General features: G+C 43.2%; 1 protein-coding gene across 10 annotated transcripts in view; it reads left to right on the forward strand.

Moving 5' to 3' along the window:
- The window catches only part of ADCY5 (adenylate cyclase 5), a 334,525-nt gene extending 317,502 nt beyond the window's left edge, over window positions 1–17,023 (forward strand). For 9 of the 10 annotated variants that reach the window (XM_075181155.1, XM_075181154.1, XM_075181153.1 and 6 more), the window contains 12 exons: window positions 1,622–1,766; window positions 3,241–3,338; window positions 3,773–3,860; window positions 4,352–4,468; window positions 4,998–5,162; window positions 5,449–5,624; window positions 7,478–7,504; window positions 8,809–8,941; window positions 11,506–11,769; window positions 12,123–12,327; window positions 12,523–12,647; window positions 14,468–17,023. In XM_075181155.1, coding sequence (XP_075037256.1) covers window positions 1,622–1,766; window positions 3,241–3,338; window positions 3,773–3,860; window positions 4,352–4,468; window positions 4,998–5,162; window positions 5,449–5,624; window positions 7,478–7,504; window positions 8,809–8,941; window positions 11,506–11,769; window positions 12,123–12,327; window positions 12,523–12,647; window positions 14,468–14,596 — 1,672 coding nt within the window. In that variant the 3' untranslated portion in view covers window positions 14,597–17,023. Of the gene's footprint in view, window positions 1–1,621; window positions 1,767–3,240; window positions 3,339–3,772; window positions 3,861–4,351; window positions 4,469–4,997; window positions 5,163–5,448; window positions 5,625–7,477; window positions 7,505–8,808; window positions 8,942–11,505; window positions 11,770–12,122; window positions 12,328–12,522; window positions 12,648–14,467 lie in introns of those variants that run through there. The other variant, XR_012678330.1, reaches the window with a different exon arrangement.
- The last annotated feature ends 1,997 nt before the right edge of the window (window positions 17,024–19,020 follow it).

Here is a 19,020-nt window from a genome sequence, read left to right on the forward strand (position 1 = left end):
CTTTAAAATGTGTTCTGCTGTTTTATTGACTGTCTTTGTTCCACTAGACGACCATTACTGTCCTCCCATCGTTATCTTCCAGCTGTAAAGACCCCCACTCGTTAGGCCGCGTTCTGCTCTTCTCCGTAGTTCATTGGTTAAACAAACAGTGATATCTGGGATAAAAGTAGCTTCTTCTCGGACGCAGCCGTCGCCGCCCTCGTCTGTTCTCACGGGTAAAATCTCCAGCTCCAGCTGAGTCCATATTCGGAGAAGTCTCCACTGTCCACTGGGATGCTGTGAATATATGACTTACACACACTTCAGATAACCCCTTAAAGAGCCAGAAGAACCAGCAGGAGGACACTTCCTGCAGGAACAGTATAATGCTGCCGATCCCTGATTCCACTGATATCATTATTATATAATATATAATACAGTGGTCACTGATCTCCACTTCTAATAACCTTATATTGTACAGTAGTACTGTCATTATACATTATACCAGATATAATAAATGTGAGGAGAGATAAACTCAGCCTCTCACAGGTTAGTCAGGACTGACACGTATGGTGAGTCAGTGGCTACAGTGTCTGTCAGTGGGATTACTAGACAGGAACTCTGCAGTGCGTATGGAAATGTCTCCCTCCAAGATCTCAATATAATTCTAAACATCTTCAGTTCTGATCATCCCCTGACACTTTTACATATGTATTTGTGAATCCTATTAGTAGCTCTTTTTTTTATAGAATTAAATCTCTCTTGATATCATTGATTTTCAAGTTCAGTGTGTACAGAAGGGTCGTTCTCCGTAGGGATTACTGATCCAACTCCACTGAAGATGGAGCGCACTGCAGCACAGATGAGACGGGTTTGCATCGTGTTGTCATCCCTTAATTGTATCAAATTCAGTATAATTTTAAATTAAAGATAAGTAAATTGTGCATTATTGTGTTCTCTATGTGTAAAATGTGAGAGGTGATGGGAAATGTCATATAGTAACATCGGGAAGACAAATAGTAACATCAAGAAGACAAATAGTAACATCATGAAGACAAATAGTAACATCAAGAAGACAAATAGTAACATAGTAACATCGGGAAGACAAATAGTAACATCAAGAAGACAAATAGTAACATCAGGAAGACAAATAGTAACATCAGGAAGACAAATAGCAACATCAGGAAAACAAATAGTAACATCAAGAAGACAAATAGTAACATCAAGAAGACAAATAGTAACATCAGGAAGACAAATAGTAACATCAGGAAGACAAATAGTAACATCAGGAAGATAAATAGTAACATCAGGAAGATAAATAGTAACATAGTAACATCAGGAAGACAAATAGTAACATCAGGAAGACAAATAGTAACATCAGGAAGATAAATAGTTACATAGTAACATCAGGAAGATAAATAGTAACTTAGTAACATCAGGAAGACAAATAGTAACATCAGGAAGATAAATAGTAACATAGTAACATCGGGAAGACAAATAGTAACATAGTAACATCAGGAAGATAAATAGTAACATCAGGAAGACAAATAGTAACATAGTAACATCAGGAAGACAAATGACAATTACATAGGAAAAAAGATTTTCTCTCCCTAACACAATGTTTTCCTTATCTGGACCACAGGAACATTCAGGAGAACATGAACCCTGAGGATGAGGTGGATGAATTTCTGGGTCGCGCTATAGATGCGAGGAGCATCGACCGCCTGCGTTCAGAACACGTGCGCAAAGTTCTTCTGACCTTCCGAGAGGCCGACCTGGAGAAAAAGGTAATTTTCCTTTATGATATCCTCATGTCTCCATGTTATTATCTGTCCTACATCTTGGGCTCTATACATATAGGATAATAATAATATAGAGTGTATTACGGTTATGTTTGATTTATCTCCATCTTGTACAGCGCTGTGGAATATGTTGGAGCTTTATAAAGAGAAACAAATCCTGATATAATACATCATCATCATCATCAGTTATTTATATAGCGCCACTAATTCCGCAGCGCTGTACAGAGAACCACTCACATCAGTCCCTGCCCCATTGGAGCTTACAGTCTAAATTATCTAACATACACACAGACCGAGAGAGACTAAGATCGATTTGACAGCAGGCAATTAACCTACTAGTATGTATGTTTGTGGTGAAACAAGGTATTAATATCACCCTAACCAGCCTGTCCCTTGTTTCTCACAAAATGTGGGTTATAGCAGGTACTTTTTATAGCCCTTGCTTTTGTTCCACAGCTCAACAGAATACAAATGCAGTGTCTAATTACATGTGGATAAGGGGACATTGTAGCTCATTGTAAATATGTATATTGTTTATTGTATATTGTTGATGTGGCAATGAGGTTGTTATTCACTGTCCTTAAAGTGAAGCCAGGGGGTTATGAGTAGGGATCAGGTTGCAAGATACTGGTGAGGGGGAAGGCTAATTAGTATCCATTGTTCTTACAAGACTACTCCAGACGTTTGGGCTACAATCTGGCAGGGGAGTTTCTGTGGAAGTACAGCTCATCTCCACTCCCCTCTCCAACTTCTCTAGGCCTCTCCTTATTAACCATTGGTGAGTGGTGGGTGGCCAGCCAGAGTGACGTGGGTATAATTGGGCCAGAAAACCCGGTATCTTCACAATGTTATTCGCCACATTACATAGTTAGCAGTGCTCCTCACAGTGGCTGTAAGAAGTCATATCATATATGTGTGTATGACATCATCACTGAGTAACAACAATTATTATTTACTGTTTCCTATATGGGTCACATGTTTTTGAGTAAGGAATGTCAGACCTGTTCCAGATTTCTTTTTGAAAATACCAACTTTTAAAGACAACATTCTCAGGAATCCGCGTATTTAATCCACAGACCCGTCAGTAATGTGTCATTAAGATCTCCTGATAATGATGATACATACATATTCTGTATAAATCACACAATTGCTGTCACCCAGGAAAGATATTGGTTAGATTAACCCTGTGTTAGGCGAACTGTTCCAAAGCCTGGTAGGGTATCCTGGGACTTGTAGTTCCACCGCCCCTAAGAGCTGCATATTGCCTCACCCTGTGTTAATCCAGTAATTATTAAACCAGTGGTTATTAGTGATTCCTATTTGTTTATCATTTTTGTTACTTAGTGACATCCACGATTCTTGTAGGGATAAGTAAACTCAATTGTTGACTAATCCATGGAAGGTAACTTTTCTGTGGAACCACAGAGCTTACAATCTTTCTCTCTGTCTTTATTGGCAGTACTCCAAGCAGGTGGACGATCGCTTTGGAGCGTACGTCGCTTGTGCGTTCATCGTCTTCCTCTTCATCTGTTTTGTTCAGATCACCATCGTACCGCAGTGAGTATCTCCCAGTGACGCAGTGCGCCAACTTGCGTCTACACGTCTACTTCCCTCCTCCTGATATCCCTGATAAGACTGAGTAGGTTTTATTGGGAGAATGGCAAAGATGTTACATCGTTGTGTTAAAATGTGACAATTAGTCATTTTATTAAGAAAATAACTGATTTGTCATCTTCACTGTGATACTGACAGATATAAATAACAAATCACGATTCATTCATTACATAACATTTGTGCGCACTCACACATTGTAGGTGATCCTATTACCGCATCTTTCCTGACGTCATTCTGCAGTGTGATCCGTAAGGATTCATGTTCCTAAGAGATATATAACAGCCGTCCGCTGACAGAGATTCAGTGACTGTCCGCAGTTATCAGCGCGTAACCCAGCGACTGTCTCTGTATAATAATGACTGTAATTCTGATTGCAGCTCCATGTTTATGTTGGGCTTCTATCTGGCGTGTTTCCTCATCCTCATCATGGTACTTTGCGTGTCCATGATCTACTCATGTATCAAGGTGAGTGTTGTATGACACCTGTCAGGAACCGGACGCTCAGACTTGACACAAATGACAATTTCAAGTCAATTTTTCCTTGATGTGTAACGTCACTGACCCAGTTTTATAAAAGTGGCATTTAAACAAAAATGGTTTAAAATTAATTACTTGTAGTTAAATTAAATAAAAACTTCTGTGTGAATTTCTCTTTCTTTATGTTTTTGGGAATATATCACAATATGTTTCAAAAAGTAATAAATAACATTTAAACCTGAGACTCCCAGAAATCCTGATTATTCCGGTGAATATAAAGACGACTTTAAAGATTAACAATGAAGGGGGTAAAACTCTTGTTAAGTGTTTTGTGGTTTTTTTTACAATCACAACTTTAAATGTTGATAATTTCGCCCGATGTGTTTCTTCTCCCTCAGATGTTTTCTCTCTTCCAGCATCAGGATCCAGAGCTGTATTTCATCATTATAAATGACCATTAATCTCCGCTCTATCTGCAGATCTTCCCATCTCTGCTTCAGTCTCTATCCAAGAAGATTGTACAGTCCAGAATTAACAGCACCTCGGTCGGAGTGTCCACCATAACCCTCGTCTTCCTGTCTGCGTTTATCAACATGGTAACTCCTCTGTATTATGGGAATGCTGTAATGTAGATTGCTGCTAGCAGTTCATTTATTCATTAAAGTCAGACGAGATGGACTTTCACAGAAATATGGCCTGCGTGCGGTGAGCAACTTGCTGCTCTGTATTATGGGAATGCTGTAATGTAGATTGCTGCTAGCAGTTCATTTATTCATCCAAGTCAGACGAGATGGACTTTCACAGAATGGCCTGCGTGCGGTGAGCAACTTGCTGCACATAGATTAACATGACCACATTGTCCTAAGATAGAAAGAACAAACAGTCCAGTATTTGTGCTGTTTTACATGCAGCTTATTTTCCTCATGTCCGGTGATGTGTAGAAGTTCTGGGCGTCTATAAGAACTGCTGAGGTTACAGGGACTATATGGTTACATCACAGAGCAGAACGTTGTGCTCTCCACGTTTATTCCTGGCTTATAATGACTTTTATATATTGGATTTATTTATAGTTTATGTCACAGACCAGAGACACAGAACACTGTATTCTGATATAATCTCTTTCAGTTCATGTGCAGCAATACAAACCTGACCATCTGCCTCGCTGCCCAGTACAACATCCCCCAAAACAACGTGACCCCCTGTCTGCTGAGGATGTCACCCCAAAACTACAGCCTCTTAACTGTCAGCGGATTCTGTGGGGACTCGGCCCCCAACTGCAACTTCCCGGAGGTAACATTATCTTCTCAGTAACCGAGAGAGAGAATTCATTAATAAGGATATCCACCCTCATATATACAACTGTAGGATACGCGCCCTCTAATACTTGTATAAGACATATACATTCTGACTCCTCCTCGCCCATAGAGCTTACACTCTTCCATCGCTGAGAGCGCGTGTAAGGAACGCAGCGCTTGTAGTGTGTCGCTGGAACAGACATTTATTGTACAATTAATGAGACGTGAGCTTCTGGCCCTGTGATGTGTGTTACAGCTCTCCTCTGTGTTCTCTCTTGCAGTATTTCACCTATTGCGTTGTGCTCAGCCTGCTGGCCTGCTCCGTCTTCCTCCAGATCAGCAGCATCAGGAAGCTTGTCTTGATGCTGATAATTGACTTTGTGTACGTCATAATCGTGGAGATCCCACAGGTGGCGCTGTTTGATAATGCAGACCTGCTCGTGACAGCCAATGACATGTGAGTATCAATATAGCTAGGTACATGGATAGTGGACACGGGAAATGTTTGGGTAAATGAGGGACTCCACGTATGTAGGTAGCAGGGACTTCCACACGAATGGCTCATGTGTGTATTAAGTAAATAAATTCCTAGCATTGTCAGAGTCATATAAAAATGCTGGACTGTCCCGGTTTCCTATCATTATGGCTACAATAGGTGAATCCTAAACAGGGGTTATTTTTGGCAAGAGCTTCAGTGACTATGACAGTTCTATCTCCCAATGTTTCACGAGCTGTGATGTCTAAGGTGATATCAGTATAGACCTCCGAGAAAAAATATCATCATCGAGAGACGGCAGTGGGCGGAATTGGATCGTGATATCTGTGCAGAACAGGCGACTGCGTTTCATGCGACTGCAAATTTAATCCTTTGGCACCAGCTGTCGGTCTCATGACAAACGGCCCAAAAAGAACTCCACAGAGCAGGATATTATAGTCTGGTCGCGGTGGATTAAATGACTCATCGCACCCAGCAGTGCACATGAGAGCTCAGTGGTGCAAAGAGCGCAGGCAGCGGATTACGCAGCAGCGGAGGAGGATGATATGATCACATGAATCGTCTTTCACCGTGTTCTCAGCAAAAGGACGAGTGCATGTGTGACGCCAACCGAAAGATCTCCACAGTGCCGAGTGCCAGTCTCCAACAGTGCTGGGTTCAGTGGATCTATAAGTTTGTGGGGAGCGTTTTCTTGGTATGATTTGGGAGGAAAGGTCAGTGCTAATCACCTGTTACTGGTACACAGTGATCATCTTCACCCCATAATGCAGCATGTCTTCCAGGATGTCTGTGCCCCCATCCACACAGCCCATGTGGTCACCCAGTGGTTTGATGAGAGTGGCATGGATGTTATCCAGCAGTCACCAGATGTGATCTGAGCATCTATTATTATTATTATCTTTGACTTATAAGGCGCCACAAAGTGTCCGCAGCGCCGTACATTACATATACAGGAAACAGAGAACCAAGACACAACATGATACTAACATATGTACAAACACAGGTGACAGAGTAAAGCAAATCAGATTATTTATGGGACAGATAGTGAAAGGGATGGTAGAAATCAGTGAGAAGAAGACAGGTAAAACAGAACTAGGGAAGCCGGCCAAGAGGTACAGAGGGTGATGGAATAGTAGAAGGAGCACACAAGGAAAGAGGGCCCTGCTCCTGAGAGCTTACATCCTAAAGGGATATTCTGGAATGACCCCTGAGACAGCGTCTTCCACCATCACTCATGTGTGGGCTGTCCTGTGGAAGATGGTGCTTCCTCCCTGCTGCCCGGCTCCAGACAACGGTAGACTCAATACCGCGGTGTATACCGGCTGCACGTGGTGGACCAGCGCTATATTAAGTGACTTTATATTGTTTCCTTTTTTGTCCTCTGTCTGTAGCTTAATGTGGGGCAGAGTATTGACCTGTGGGTAGTTCCTGGCACAGATACCCAGCCAGCCGTGCTCAGTCCCAGCCACGCTGCAGCTGCTTCTTCATCTACACAAACACACAGCACCTGAGCGCACAGATAGGGTGCACAGTTCTGCTGCACTCCGGTAATAAGTCTACTGTATTAGCCAGTAGGGTACGTTATTTTCTCTGTATATTTGAATACAGAAGAAGCTTTTACTTTAAATAACTGCTATATGTGTAAGGAAGACGTTGCTGTATCTTGTAGGTTCGTCCCTTTTGAATTGCCTTTTGTTAGGTAACTGTAGACGATAATTGTATTCAAATAAATACTTGCACAGGGCGCCATCTAGTGTTGTTAATACATCACAGCAGCGTAGCTGTCTTCAGTATTTATATCTTTTGTCTTTCAGTCAGCTAATCAACTCAACGATGAACTGGTAAGAACAGCTGCATTTTATTTCTGTTACTACATAATTACTTTCTTGTATGTTATATGGCACGTGATCTGCATACAGAATATACAATAAGTTCAGAATAATACAAGTTATGTAAATCATAAATATGTAACAACAGCTCAGTGATACAATGTGATGAGATTGATACATAATGACAGGTATGGGAGTTCATAAGTCTGATCATAGTACCCTGATAATCCGCATGTAACAAGGCAGAGGATTACCACGACAAAATGCAAATTTCCTTTAAAAGCCATTTAATTTACCATAGTAACTTTATTGTAAGTTTAGTTTGAGATAAGTGTTTATATTTGGCCTATTGTGATATTAACCACAGATCCAAGTTCCACCCTTGTCTTACAGTGATTTATTATATGATTTCACAGTTTTCCTCCTTTTCTGTAATGACCCCAGGGTGTGAGGACTTTCGTGTCCTGACTGCAGTGTTTACCTGTAGTGTCTGATTTCCTGTTATTGATCATGTAGATGTCGGAATCCTCTGTAGGATATTCTGCACCATATCTTATAAACCACATGTGAGGACAAGAGAAAAGGATTTTATTAGTTTCACATCCTCTCTTGTTAATGGGAACGTGTGAACCTTAGAAGATCACAAGGTGATGAGTTGTCTATAGGGGGAGGGGGATATTACATTCAGTTTGAGGAGGTGATGAGTTGTCTATAGGGGGAGGGGGGATATTACATTCAGTTTGAGGAGGTGATGAGTTGTCTATAGGGGGAGGGGGATATTACATTCAGTTTGAGGAGGTGATGAGTTGTCTATAGGGGGAAGGGGGATATTACATTCAGTTTGAGGAGGTGATGAGTTGTCTATAGGGGGAGGGGGATATTACATTCAGTTTGAGGAGGTGATGAGTTGTCTATAGGGGGAGGGGGATATTACATTCAGTTTGAGGAGGTGATGAGTTGTCTATAGGGGGAGGGGGGATATTACATTCAGTTTGAGGAGGTGATGAGTTGTCTATAGGGGGAGGGGGGATATTACATTCAGTTTGAGGAGGTGATGAGTTGTCTATAGGGGGAGGGGGGATATTACATTCAGTTGGATGTTGAACTCACTACAATAAGTTTTTATATCATCAGAAAATACCAAATGCACAATATTATCTCACAAGTCTCCAGGAAAATGATTTTGCAACATCAGATATTCTGACAACATTTACCTGAAACGTCATTAACCGCCATCTAATAAACCTTGTGATATTGCTACACAACAGTGCGGTGAATGTGACCGTTATTATAGATGTCTCCTTGTGTCTCCCCAGCACTGAGGGCGTCTCTAGAGTCGCCCTGAAGATCACTACCCCTATAATCATCACAGTGTTTGTGCTGGCACTGTACCTCCACGCCCAGCAGGTGGAATCCACGGCCAGGCTGGACTTTCTGTGGAAGCTTCAGGTATCTCCGCTCTGTTCTTATATCATTGTCTGCGTCATGTCTGTAGCGCTCGTCTCTCTCCAAGGAGGACATAGCCGCGGACAGCGGATGGAGCTGAGAGTACCAGCTGTTATCACTTCCACAGCGCTTAATTCTGACGCTTAAACAGTGAGAATGATCATTAAATACACCCTGTACCAGGGCCAGGGGTGAGGGGACCCACAGCCGCCTCTGGGAGCAGCTGGAAGACCATCAGCCGGTCTCCTACCCTCCCGCGCAGGGTATCTTTAGGGCTTTACCCTCTGTGTGTCCTTCTACCAGAGACTGAGAGAAGGGATTCTTGTTCTTGGTGGAAAATTTACATATGAACGTGATCGGATTGAAGCTTATTTAAGCAAGGGTATTATAACCATACAGTTACACAGAAACATAGAATGTGACTGCAGATAAGAACCACTTGGTCCATCTAGTCTGCCCATTATGTAACTATGGTAAAACCCATTTAAACCTTAGTTCTTTGTAAGGATATCCTTATGTCTATCCCAAGGATGTTTAACCTGTCTACTGTATTATCCTCTACCACCTCTGATGGGAGGCTGTTCCACTTATCCACTACCCTTTCTGTGAACTAATTTTTCCTTTATAATTATAGTCCAATGATCTCCTACGTTGTGTATGTATTGCAAATTGTAAAGTTTGCACTTCACAGATTATATTATTATTATTATTTATTTATGTTATTGTTCTAGTACATAAAGGCAAATGATTATTTGCTGTGGCCAACACCACCTTCTCTATACAGTTCCCTGGGACAGGTGTCCCCAGATATCACAGGTGTTGTATGATAGGACTTCGGGGGTTTCTGCATCATTGTATTTTCCCTTCTGTCAAGTGTCAGAGCCCACATATTACATCTATATAAATGTATAAGTTATGTCCCACTGACCCCAGTCAAACACAGCCCCCAGGATTCCTTAATCTTATTATTATCTCATAGAATACAAGTATTCAGATCATCAAATATAAAAGATATTGAGATATCGTGAAGCAGACGCTGCTCAGCAGATTATCAGCAGTTACTGGGACATTATCCTCAATCACTCATTTTGTAAAATAATTACATGTACTTTTATTTTGAAGTCTATGGATGGAGAATATTTCTACTGAAGCCAATTAATCAATATGACTGCTTCCATTTCCAATGTATTCCTTCATAGCTCTACCTATCACATGTTCCAGACCTGTAGTCTGCTCTAGAACTATATATTATATTTATTAATGGAACATTTTGGCAGTTACATCATTTTTATAGTTAAACATTTAGAAATTGTAATTGCACCGATACAGCGGAAGATTTAACCTTGCTGGGGAAACATTGCTATCTGACCTCTAGTGCCCTCTACCAGAAACCTGCTAAGAAACACCAACCCCTGCTTACATGATACTGAATGTGCCATCACCTGCATGTGGTCAGGAATTCCATAGCTATACCGCCTTTTCAGTAAAGATCCCCTCCCTACACTCATGGTAAAACCATGTTTCTCACGTTAGAAATTAATGCGTTGTGTTTCCTGGAAGATGACTGATTGGGCCGGTCCCATAGTGGGGTCACTGGACTACCTGCATTTGTTTCCCCTTTAAAATGTTCCTAATAGACCGCTGATCTGAGGTTCGACCCACCCCCCTGGGCTAAAATTCTCCAGCCCTCCCCGCGGGGTCTGTTCTGTACGGTATAACATTCCTGGACTCGGAGGCCTTTATATTTCAAGTTGTTAGTTTGTCTTTGTATTTTTTGTATGTTTGTGTTATTTGTTTGTTTATATTATTGCAAATCTTTCAATAAAAAAAAAAAAAAAGAAAACATATAGGGGGGAATTAAATTCCCCCCGAAGTACCGCAGCGTAAAAACTATTACCGTTATTATGGTAATATTAACCCGGCTTTTTCAGCTCAGGGAGCTGCGAGCAAAACGCTGGCGTTAAAACTACCGTAATAGCGGTAATAGTGCACAGGCTGCGTTACTTTTTCAAGTACCGCAGCTAATTGAATTCCCCCAGAGTGTGTAATATGAGATTTTTATAGTGGAATTAACCATAAAAGTCCTTGATAAACATTGATCCAAATGCGAAATTTGCAGCAACTTATAAGAACTAAGAAGAGTGATGAAGATCGCCACAGAATTTGCTGGCGCTATATAAATAATTGAACAATAATAACAGCTGTATAGTTTAAGAATAGCTGAAATTTCACCACAATGTAAATGCTTCAATGTGATTGTTGTTGTTTAAAAGAGACCGATTTAAACAAATAAAAAAATAATGTGCGTTGTATTGTAGATTGCTGCTAATAGGCTGTTATTTACTCATCCAAGTGACCAAGGGTGTGAGATGGGCTTTGTCATAAATATGGCAACAGCTATAATATGACAACCAGGGACATGACAGATGGAGCCATTTCGTTATTTTTTAGGTCTAGTTTTAGTTTCAGGCTGCTCAGAGTAATCCCCTTACTCATGTAGGCCTTGATTTTCCATCACTGTCCCCCACTCTCTGACAAGTCTACACTGTGGCTGTTTTGTCTTCTAGGCCACAGAGGAGAAGGAGGAGATGGAGGAATTACAGGCCTACAACCGACGCCTGCTCCACAACATCCTTCCCAAAGACGTGGCGGCTCACTTCCTGGCGCGGGAGAGGCGTAACGACGAGCTGTATTACCAGTCCTGTGAGTGTGTGGCCGTCATGTTTGCGTCTATCAGCAACTTCTCCGAGTTCTATGTGGAGTTAGAAGCCAACAACGAGGGAGTGGAATGTCTGCGGCTTCTCAACGAGATCATCGCTGACTTTGATGAGGTGAGAGTCCAGATACACGTTGTCTTCTAGGATGAGGTTCCTCCTCCCGATATCACATGAAGTCTACACAACTATCTGTGGAGTTTAAGAGACTTCCATTTATTTGCCATTTGTAAATCCTGTCTGGACAGAGAAACGTCTACGGGGAATATTTACTAATCTGCGGGTTTGAAAAAGTGAAGATGTTGCCTATAGCAACCAATCAGATTGTAGTTATTATTTATTTAGTACACTCTAAAACATGACAGCTAGAATCTGCAGTTTAGAGAATATACCCCAAAGTATATTTACTGATTTCTGAATAAGTCTGGCTCTGATTCTTGGTGTGATCCGTTACTTCTCATTACTCCCAGATCATCAGCGAGGATGAGTTTCGTCAGCTTGAAAAGATTAAGACGATCGGCAGCACCTACATGGCGGCCTCGGGACTTAACGACACAACTTACGACAAGGCCGGGAAGTCGCATATTAAGGCGCTTGCGGATTATTCTATGAGGCTGATGGACCAGATGAAATACATCAATGAACACTCGTTCAACAACTTCCAGATGAAGATAGGTGAGTAGATCACAGTAGATCACAGTAGATTACAATGTTTCAGGGCGAGTGCTGATGCTGCTGACGTATTAGATACTCTTATGGCCTTTGTGTTGGTCTTCTACCAGTTCTAGAACATATATAATATATAAATGTCTAATATAATATAAACTGTGGTAGTCGCAGTATATAAAGTCTCCTGTGTCCGTGTGACAGGACTGAACATAGGACCGGTGGTGGCTGGGGTAATAGGAGCTCGTAAACCTCAGTACGATATTTGGGGGAACACCGTAAACGTGGCGAGTCGCATGGACAGCACTGGGGTCCCGGAGCGAATTCAGGTGAGATTCATCATAACGTTTATTTATATAGTACCAGTATATAATAAAACAAGACTGGGGGTATATTTACTAAACTGCGGGTTTGAAAAAGTGGAGATGTTGCCTATAGCAACCAATCAGATTCTTGTTATTTTTTATTTAGTACATTCTACAAAATGACAGCTAGAATCTGAATCTCCACTTTTTCAATCCCGCAGGTTGGTAAATATACCGCTGGGTATTAGATAAAGTGGTAAGAGGGTGCTGCTCGCAAGCTTACAATCTGTAGGGACATTGGTGTTAGATACATGAGGTACATATTACATATTGGTCCAGCCAGATAGTAATGGGATAAAGTACTTAGTGGGACCATAAGATCCAGTCACACAGCAGCGTTGGTCTGGCGGTCAGTGCTGTTGGAGTATAGAAAGACATTTAATGTAAGTTTTGTGTGAACTGTATGGCGTTGCGGTAATAGGGTAACCTAGTGAGGTTAAGGTGGTGGTTGAGGAATATTATAAGCTTTCCTGAAGAGGTGGGTTTTCAGAGATCGCTTGACGGTTTGTAGACCAGAGAAAAGTCTTATTGTGCGAGGGAGGGAATTCCACAAGGTAGGTGCAGCCCGAAAAGGCCCTGTAACCGGGAATGGGAGGATGTGATGAGAGTGGAAGAGAGACGCAGATCTTGTGCAGAACAGAGGTGTCGAGTAGGGAGATATTTTGAGACAAGTGAGGAGATGTATGTCGGTGCAATTTTGTTGATGGCCTTGTATGTTAGTAGAAGAATTTTATATTGGATTCTTTGAAATACAGGCAGCCAATGTAGAGACTGACAGAGTGACTCAGCAGATGAAACACGATTTGCAAGGAAAATCAATCTAGCCGCTGCGTGCAAAATAGATTGTAGGGGTTCAAGTGTGATTTTGGGAAGATCAGTAAGGAGGGAATTGCAATAGTTGATGCTGGAGATAAGTGCATGAATTAGAGTTTTGTGTGAGATATGTGCGCATTCTGGAAATGTTTTTTAGATGTATGTAGAATGATTTAGATATAGAGTTGATGTGGGGAATAAACGACAGTTGTGAGTCAAGGATTACACCTAGGCAACGAGCTTGCGGGGTGGGATTTATAGTCATGTTGTCAAAAGAAATAGAAATTTCATACAGGAAGCTTCTGTTTTTGGGTGGGAATATTATTAATTCAGTTTTTAAAAGATTGAGTTTGAGTTGGCGAGAAGACATCCAAGATGAAATGGCAGAAAGATAGTCAGTAACGTGAGACAACACAGATGGTGAAAGATCAGGAGAGGATAGATAGATTTATGTATCATCCGCATAGAGATGATACTGAAATCCAAAGGAGCTTATTAGTTTTCCAAGAGAAGCGGTATAAATAGAGAACAGCAGAGGACCTAGGACTGAGCCTTGTGGTACTCCAACTGATAAAGGAAGCGGAACAGAGGTGGATCCAGAGAAATGAACACTGAAGAGCGATTAGATAGGTAGGATGAGAACCAGGATAGGACAGTGTCTTGAAGACCTAGGGATTGTAGTGTTTGTATGAGAAGAGAGTGGTCAACAGTGTTAAATGCAGCAGAGAGATCCAGGAGAATTAGAAGAGAGTAATGGCCTTCAAGTTTAGCTGTGATCAGATCATTGACAACCTTGGTCTGCGCAGTCTCTGTGGAGTGTTGGGACAAACGACTGATGGAAGAAGGTCCAATAGGTGAGACTAGTGTAGGGAAGTCTCTGGAGAAGGTCGGACGTTACCCTTTCATCTAGAAGTGCAGATACCATTCCCTTGTTCTCTCCACTCTATGACTTATTCTAATTTCTGTTTCAGGTGACGGCTGATCTCCAACAGGTTCTGGCCGCCAGTAACTACTCCCTGGAATGCAGAGGGGTGGTGAAGGTGAAGGGGAAAGGGGAAATGATGACCTATTTTCTAAACGAAGGACCCTCTAGCAGTTAGCAAAACCGAGAGACACCTTATTATTACAGTGCACTGAAAATATCCACTGACGAGTAGTCAGCAGCAAACCGCCAGCCGCAGTCTGCGGCGGCTAACGGGTGATTGACCAAAGATTACGCTGAAGCGGGCCCACAAAGTATGAACTCCCGACTACGGAGCAGGCGGAGACCTCTAAGGACGACCTGAGAATATAAATATTTATTGAAACTGCTCAATGATTTCCTCTATGAAGGAAGGAAACGAATGTATTTTTGGTACCGGATCGCTAGCAACGTAAACGGATCATTTGTAAAAGACGTCAGAACCGTACTGTGGCCTTTTTCTCGTGACCAGTACAGACCAGCCACAGCGCCACTAGGCTCCATATAAAGACATTTCTCTTCCAGATTTACCGATAAGACTACGGGCAGGAAACACATTTTTCAATATTTATTACCACAAAGTGTACTGAGATCCTTCAGGCTTCTGCCTGGTTACCTGTCAGGTGACCTGTACACACTGGAGGTGGCCATCTTGTGGGCGGCTCAAACCTTCAGTCTAGTACAATGTATATTGGTTCAGCCCATAAAATGGCTGCCCCCGCTGCGTGCAGACAACAGGTACATTTCTGGCTCACTAGAAGATTGACATCTTTTTTGTACTTTTATTTTGTAATATTTTACGTGGAGATCTAGCAAAGAAAAACAAAAAACCCAACACAGATTATATATTTTGTAAATTATATACAAAGGCCGGTGCTGCGTGTACTGCACACGGAATGGTGTATAATCATCCGGTATAGTGCCAGCTGGTCAGACCTGCGCCTGGTAATGGACCTGGCAGTTTTGTTGGCACCACAATATACAGTAAAATATCACATGTGGGTTACAGAGCAATTATGTGCAAAATATGGTCTAAAAATGTTATTTCTGCTGAGATAACACAGAACACTACACCCTGACGTGGGGACCTAGATGGTTACTTTGGTACTTTCACTGGATCAGCAGACGCCTCCCTAAATCTGCTTCTTACAATAAGAGTTCATGGCCGGAGGCCGGTTCTTGGTCTCTGCAGGGTCCGGCTGGCAGTGAGGGGGTTACAGCCAGACATAAGCTGTATATTGTCTTCCTATTAAACTGCCTCGTCTATTCCATGTAATATATACATACACATATATATTTCTAGATCTTTTATTGTATTATTTATAATTCACTTTGATTGATGCTCTGTTACACACCTCCACCTGCGTCACTCAGCCATGGGCCAAATGCAAACCCCTAACCCACTCCCACATCCTGGACCTTCCATGCAATGCTCACAGGCCACTCCCACATCCTGGACCCTCCATGCAATGCTCACAGGCCACTCCAACATCCTGGACCTTCCATGCAATGCTCACAGGCAACTCCCACATCCTGGACCTTCCATGCATTGCTCACAGGTCACTCCCACATCCTGGACTCTGTGCTTACAGCCACCCCCACATCCTGGACCCTCTACTCTGTGCTCACAGGACACTCCCACATTCTGTACCCTCCATGAAATGCTCACAGGCCACTCCCACATCCTGGACCTTCCATGCAATGCTCACAGGCCACTCCCACATCCTGGACCTTCCATGCATTGCTCACAGGTCACTCCCACATCCTGGACTCTGTGCTTACAGCCACTCCCACATCCTGGACCCTCTACTCTGTGCTCACAGGACACTCCCACATTCTGTACCCTCCATGAAATGCTCACAGGCCACTCCCACTTCCTGAACCTTCCATGCAATGCTCATAGGCCACGCCCACATCCTGGACCTTCCATGCAATGCTCACAGGCCACTCCCACATCCTGGACCTTCCATGCAATGCTCACAGGTCACTCCCACATCCTGGACTCTGTGCTTACAGGCCACTCCCACATCCTGGACCCTCCACTCTGTGCTCACAGGCCACTCCCACATTCTGTACCCTCCATGCAATGCTCACAGGCCACTCCCACATCCTGGACCCCCAATGCAGTGCTCACAGGCCACTCCCACATCCTGTACCCTCCATGCAGTGCTCATAGGCCAGTCCCACATCCTGGACCCTCCATGCAGTGCTCACAGGCCACTCCCACATCCTGGACCCCCAATGCAGTGCTCACAGGCCACTCCCACATCCTGTACCCTCCATGCAGTGCTCACAGGCCACTCCCACATCCTGGACCCTCCATGCAGTGCTCACAAGCCACTCCCACATTCTGTACCCTCCATGCAGTGCTCACAGGCCACTCCCACATCCTGTACCCTCCCTACTGTGCTAGAGGGCCGCACCCACACCCTGTGCCCATCTCACTGTGCTCACGGGCTATGCCCACATTTACATTGGCTGTGTCTTTCGTTGGTCAGTTGGTGCAACAAAGATTTTCCCATGGAAACTACTTAAACGTCATGAACATTAAATGCCGTTTCACTGGTGTGTGTTTGTGTTACTGATTTAAATGATGTCAGTTATTTGTAAAACAAAATGTATAAATATTTGCGTAACAATGTGTTTTACTGGGGGGCTCTAATGTATTCTCTTCTCTCCATAACCACGTCTGCGTGTAGGTGATGTATAGCTGAGCATAAGAAGTCACAGGATTACCACACTGTAGCCAATGTATTTATATATAGCCGCCAGCACAATCCATCATAATAACACAGCACTGGGCACTAACAGACAGGTAAAGCGGTAAGAGGGCGCTGCTAGCGAGCTTACAAGAGGGCGCTGCTAGCGAGCTTACAAGAGGGCGCTGCTAGCGAGCTTACGAGAGGGCGCTGCTAGCGAGCTTACAAGATGGCGCTGCTAGCGAGCTTACAAGAGGGCGCTGCTAGCGAACTTACGAGAGGGCGCTGCTAGCGAGCTTACAAGAGGGCGCTGCTAGTGAGCTTACAATCTATTGGACAATAGAAGTTGGATACATGAGGTATAAGTGCTATATATTGTATATTGGTCCAGCCAGATAAGGGACTATATGATCACACAGCAATGTTGATTTGGGGGTCACAGAGTTGTTTAAATATAGAAGGAGAATAAATGTTAGTTTTGTAGAGGGGTGACAATGATTAGCCTGGGGAGGGTAAGAAGGTGGCTGTAGAACATGGGTGTAACAGTACACCCCATAGCAAAATTTGGGTAGATCCCCCCGCTCTTGGGGCATCAGGGAGTGCTGTGGGAGCCTTGAGGGGAGGGGGGTACGAGGGGAACTGACGTTTCTGGCCCCCTCACCCCTGGGCCCTGCAGCGACTGCTCCCATAGTAGTTGCACCATTGCTGTAGAATTTTATGATCTCGGTGAAGAGCTGAATTCTCAGTTTGGAGATTGAGGAAAGTTTGACTGTGCGAAGGAGGGAATTCCACAGCTCGGCTGCAGTCCTGTGACCGGATAAAGAGTGTGGATGAGAGACGCAGATATTGGGCCGAGCAGAGGGGTCAAGTTGGGAAACATTGTGTAATAAGGGAAGCGATACATGTTGGTGCAGTTTTGGTGATGGCTCTGTATATTGGATTTAGTATAATACAGGCAAACAATGTAGGGCCTGGCGGAGCAGAGCAGCGTGAGATAGCCGTCTCACCACTGCATCCACAATAGATTGTAGGTGTGAGCGGCTGGTAAGAATAATACTAATAAGGATGGTATTAGTCAATGCAGGAGATTAACGGTGTCTACAGATTACCAGAGGCTGTGACCTATGAAACAAGTTCCTGAGTATTCTTAAGGTTACAAGATGCCAACTTTAAATCGTTAGATGCTCAAAAGGACCTGACCAACCTGTAGCCAATCAGAGCAGCAGAACACCCACAGGACCTGACCAATCACAGCACGATGGTGAACGGAACCAGCTGTAGAGAATGAGCAATATATTATCTGTATATGAATGAAGGTTGATTCAGATGGAGGAACCGTGTATAATGTAGACCAGGGGTCGGCAACCCCCGGCACGTGTGTCAGAAGTGGCACGCCAACCACTTTTGTCTGGCACGTGGGCACTGAAGCTGCTTCAGTAAAGCAGCCGATGGCGGCCGAAACATCACCGGCTCTTTTATTCAAGCAGCTCCCGGGTTTCTGGAGTAAGACGAGTCTCTAAAGGTAAGAGCAGTAAATTGAGGAGCACATATACTTGGCATAGTATGAATTGGGGGCACAATTATGTGATCTGAACTGGGCACTACTGTGCAGCATAATGTTTTTTTGCGTAATTATATATATATATATATATATTTTGAATATGCACATCCAAAAAGACCTCATCACCAGATACTGGATCCAGGAACTGGTTGAAATACCAGAAGTACCAGAAGAAATACTGAAGATATTTTCAGATGAGACAAGCAGGGGACACCATCCCCACTAGAGTGTATACCTGCGTACCGGATATAAAATCTTTGAAGCTTATCTGTGTAAAATCCAATGAGCTGCGTCAAGACACAT

This window comes from Mixophyes fleayi, chromosome 7 (assembly GCF_038048845.1).
Source record: "Mixophyes fleayi isolate aMixFle1 chromosome 7, aMixFle1.hap1, whole genome shotgun sequence".
NCBI lineage: Eukaryota > Metazoa > Chordata > Amphibia > Anura > Limnodynastidae > Mixophyes > Mixophyes fleayi.